Below are 5,000 nucleotides of genomic sequence, written 5' to 3'. Positions count from 1 at the left end.
CTCCCTCGTAATTGCTGTGGATAACCACAATGGGCTCGTAGCAAGGAATATGGTCATGGTGTATTAAGATCTGGTGGGCATTTGGTTAGTGGATACTAGGATGTTAGCTGGTGACATAGAAGTTTAGCGAGGAGTGACCTTACCTGATAAATGGTTGTTCACTCTTAAGGGATGATATTATAAGACAAACTGTAGTTGTGCATTATGATCTCAGATGATGTTACTAGCTTTCTTCTGTTCTATCACAAGAAGCTGATGGAATAGGTTAATTACTCTACCTCCATGCAGAAACAGATTGACAGACACCAATAGGCACACATACAGACACATATATAAATATATACGTGTCTGAGAGTGATATTTACGCACCAAGTATATTCACAAACAAGTTATACCATATACTTAATATTATTTCTATATAGCAAAATCATGATACATTTGAATTGAACAAGACTTTTTTTAAGACTAGCTTTTCAAGAAATGTTGGATGTAAAACAATTATAATTTTTTTTTTAATAGATTACATTTAGATGAAATACTGATGTTACTAGCTTTCTTCTGTTCTATCACAAGAAGCTGATGGAATATGTTAATTAGTCTACCTCCATGCAGACATAGATTGACAGACACAAATAGGCACACATAAAGACACATATATAAATATATACGTGCCTGCGAGTGATATTTACGCACCAAGTATATTCACAAACACGTTATACCATATACTTAATATTATTTCTATATAGTAAAATCATGATACATTAGAATTGAACAAGACTTTTTAGAAGACTAGCTTTTTGAAGAAATGTTGGATGTAAAACAATTATATAAATAAAAACCTTTTATAGATTCCATTTAGATGAAATACTGACTATTATCTAATGATATTACTGTGGTAATATTGTTCATAACAATTACAACTGAAACTGTCTATTTTCATATCTATTAAATATTTCTATAATATATTTTTTTCTTTTTAGGTCACGACATAGTCACAGCAGTGCCAATCAAGTTTGGTATATACTACGCCATCCTCCTGGCCCTATGTGGCTTTCTGGTGCCCTTGTTCGTTCTCATTTGGATATACGTTCGAATGTACAGAGCAGCTCAACGAAACTCCGCCAGGACAAGAAGGCACAGTTTAGGGCACAACCCAAACGAGATCATCATACCCCGAATGCCCTTCGACCCCTGATTCAGGGAACCAGAACTCGGTCCGGTGTAAAACACGACTCCATCGCCGTCGCTCTTCGAACACGAGCATCTCTTCGCTGTTCTTCAGAGAAGAAGGCAGAGCCGTCAAGACGGCAGTCATTGTGATTGCTTCTTTCGTGGCATCTTGGTTTCCATACTACGTGTATAGAATCTGTGAAGCCGGAGGCTGGATAAAAGACATTCCCTATATCGATGAAATCATAAATTACGTGGCTTTGTCGTCGTCTTGCACAATGCCTTTTATATACGTGTACCGAAACGAGACAGCCAGCAAAGAGGCTTTGAAAATCATATGTTGGTGGCGACCGCCAAGCCCGGCTACACCGGCTTTCTCACGCGCTTCGCTTCACCCAAAGCTGGGAAACGGACATCCGCCCACACCAGTCAGAATCATAGAGCCTGATACAGCATCACTCTACAGCTACGCAACTGAGTGTGGGGCCTGTGGTCACAATCAGCTGGTATGCTCCTTGCGAAATGGCAGGCCAGTCACGTCTCCACTTCCCCCAGAGCAGAGAAGGACCAGTCCTAGGCGGGAGAGCACAGTTTCCTTCAAGCTGACACCCATGGATAGACCACCTTCTCGTTGCCGTCAGTGTCTGAGGCAAGACTCTGCTTCCTCTGCATCATCCGACGACCCTCTACTGAATGACTGTTTCCGTCACCACCGGGCCTCTAATCCATCCGTCAGATGGACCAGACCGAGGATGTCAAATGGGTCTGTTGCCACAAGAAGTGACTCTCTGGCTTCAACAAATTCTTCTGTACTTAGTGCTGGCTTACAAAGGTGGCCAATGCGCCGTTACTCGACAGTGTCAACAGATAGTGGAGGCACCATTACCAGACGGAGTGCTATTGAAGACCTGGAAGAAGAGTCGTCTCAGGGGCGGCTGAACCCGGGAGGTCAGAGATCTCTTTTCCTGGAAAGCGAAGAAGACTCTTATGAAGCGAGTGGTAACCAGCCAGAAATTCATGGGTATACCAATCCATTCAGACATCCACGTTTGAGTCACCGACAGGAATCTATTGGTTCCTCAGTTAGGTTTATATGGGAGATTGAGGAAGGGGATGGCCTGGACGATGACTCCACAGAACCCGAGGGGCACGATGCTCCAATCAGGTGACCTTTAGCCAGGTCACCTTCTCTTATGAACTTGGCAAAAGTCTGCCAAACTGATGATTCTGTGGAATCTTCCAGACTGACCACGTGGAGAATGTCAGTGTAAATAACTCATTTGTCTTTTGTAATAAGTTCCAACTTCTATGTGATCTCATTTAACAATAAGCAAAATATAAGAACAATATGAAAATGAATATATAATCATATATAAGAATATATGTCTTTACAAGCTTCAAGCTTTTCTATATTTACAGTGCATAAACATTCTACAAGCCCAAAAAAGTAAATGTTCTCTCTGAATTAAAACGTAGATCCAGGATGCCTAACTGCACATAACGCTTAGGCCTTAATCAGTGTTGCAGAAATTAAAAGTAATCAGACCAACTATAGGGTGCACCCAATGCCCCTTCCAAGCGTGCATGGTTCATACATTCCTTTGAAGGATCATCCGGAACAGGAAAATTCTTGAATTAGATTGTGCTGATGTATATAATTAATTATATTTTTTACTGATGCTTCGTATTTCAGTGAAGTGATAAGATGAAGCCACACCAGCTAATTCATTTCTTCTGTTTCTAGTCAAAGTTAGAGAAAATAATAATTAAAAAGGAAACTTAAGCATAATACATATCACTCGGGCAAAATATGAAATCGGGATAACATTTCCCGCCAAAAGGGAAGATATATAAAATGCGTTGAAAGTTGTGAGAACTAGGTGCTGTTAATTGTTTAGAGACAAGGGAAGAAGATTGTCCAATTCTAGATCCTAATAAAGGCAGTAGTGATTTCCTGTGATAATTGAATCTTATGGGAAGGCCTTCGGACCACCTCCAAAAATGCCTCTGGAGGAAGCAGGAATTTTAACTTCTTTTACCTCTACCTTCTGATCACTCTTAATACTCTTCCTGCTCTCTTCTGTAAGGCATCTTCTGCTAGTGGGAAGAAAGGCCCTTCTAACATTAAAACTCGGTGATATGGTATTAAGTAGCAGTCCCGCAGCCTACTTTTATACTTTTCTGCTTCAGACTTCTTCTTCTTTTAAGTTGCGCAAGGTAGTCGTGGCAACCTCCGATGTGACCACAAAGGGGAGACGTGGGGACATCGAAGGACAGCCAGTGATGCTACTGCTTCACAGAACAGAAGTTACAAAGACACTGATAGCCAGTGATGCTACTGTTTCACAGAACAGAAGTTACAGAGCCACTGACAGCCAGTGATGCTACTGTTTCACAGAACAGAAGTTACAGAGCCACTGACAGCCAGTGATGCTACTGCTTCACAGAACAGGAGTTACAGAGCCACTGACAGCCAGTGATGCTACCGCTTCCCAGAACAGAAGTTACAGAGCCACTGACAGCCAGTGACGCTACCACTTCACAGAACAAAAGAATACAGAGCCACTTAACACAACGTCCCTGAACTGAGATATTTGCTGTTGAATGGGACGTTCTCTTCCTCTTTCTATCTCTCTCCATTCATCTAAATAAGCTTTCACACGATTGAGAGAATGTCTTTGTCTTCCATTCCGCTGCAAGGGGTTGGAGCAATGAGGAGACGAACATTACGAGAAAAACTAAATCTTCTGACGAAATTCCGTTAAATATTTCAAAAAAATGATTGATATTATGATGGACGAGAATTATCTGGCCGGAAAGCTGCTTAAATTGCTTAAATGGAGCTTTCAAAAGAAAATCCCATCAACAGCGCTACTCATTTTACAGAGGCGTCGTACCCCGTCACATTCCACATCACCAAAAAAGAGTCAAAGTAAAATGCTACCACCGGCAGTTAGAAACGCTTAACGCATAGCAAAAATAAAAATCTGTCTGATGTTATACTAATAGCCTTAGCAGGCGAGCAGGTTTTCGGAGCCAAGTATACAATTGAAACTGTAATACCCTCTGGGAATATTTTACTAAACTCGAGTGATGAGGTTTTTTCGTACCATAAAGTGTAGCTAGGTAAAACTTGCTCGCCTGCGTGAGGCCTTTCCAATAGGCCTACTTAATCTAACTCATCTTTCCATCAACGCATTGAAGTTGGTGACTTTTCCTCTATACAAATTGCCACGGATATTCTGTGGCTCAGTTGCCAAAGTATCATTAAAATATTTTTAATTGTTCCCTTTTTGACTAGGATTATCTTTAGAAAAGACAAGAAACATGTACAAAGCTATGTAATCTAGATCATGTGTTGCTTTTAAAAGCTGACTGATGTCGTTATTACAGTGTTTGTTAGGCAGGGAATACTGGTAGCGTTCCTTGCGGTGGAGTTCGGATGTTTTTATTCTAATTCTAAAATCACACAGAAACTGTACACGAAAATCAAGATCTTGTGATTGATTGATCGATATTTTTTTTTTTTTTTTGAATCCAAATATCAAAGGTCACTGACGCTGATACTTTCTATATAATATAAATCATAAAAGGAATTTCCATTTTCATAAAAACAAACGGGTCAGTATAAAATTTAAATAGCTTTCAGAAGATCTGCTTCTGAAATAAATATAAAAATGCTGAGTTTAAATTAAAATTCCCCAAGTAAACCATGTTTAAATATCACATCATCAAAACATTAACACTCGGGTATGTAAAACTGATTAAATAAAGTGTCTTAAAATTATTTAGTAAATGTAAATTTGATATTTGGGCTACATTTGGCTCCA

The 5,000-nt window shown here is 39.9% G+C and overlaps 1 protein-coding gene across 1 annotated transcript in view; it reads left to right on the top strand.

Annotated features, from left to right (window-relative positions):
• Nucleotides 1-5,000, top strand: part of LOC137624599 (beta-1 adrenergic receptor-like) — a 151,582-nt gene that overhangs the window by 146,254 nt on the left and 328 nt on the right. The window contains 2 exon segments of the mRNA XM_068355555.1: nucleotides 981-1,171; nucleotides 1,173-5,000. The exon segment at nucleotides 1,173-5,000 is cut by the window's right edge and continues 328 nt beyond it. Of these exon segments, the coding sequence (XP_068211656.1) occupies nucleotides 981-1,171; nucleotides 1,173-2,339 (1,358 nt within the window). The 3' untranslated portion in view covers nucleotides 2,340-5,000.

The sequence above is a fragment of the Palaemon carinicauda genome, chromosome 31 (assembly GCF_036898095.1).
Source record: "Palaemon carinicauda isolate YSFRI2023 chromosome 31, ASM3689809v2, whole genome shotgun sequence".
In the NCBI taxonomy this organism is placed as follows: domain Eukaryota; kingdom Metazoa; phylum Arthropoda; class Malacostraca; order Decapoda; family Palaemonidae; genus Palaemon; species Palaemon carinicauda.
The sequence above is the reverse complement of the archived record's forward strand: the minus strand, read 5'-3'. Positions and strand labels throughout refer to the sequence as shown.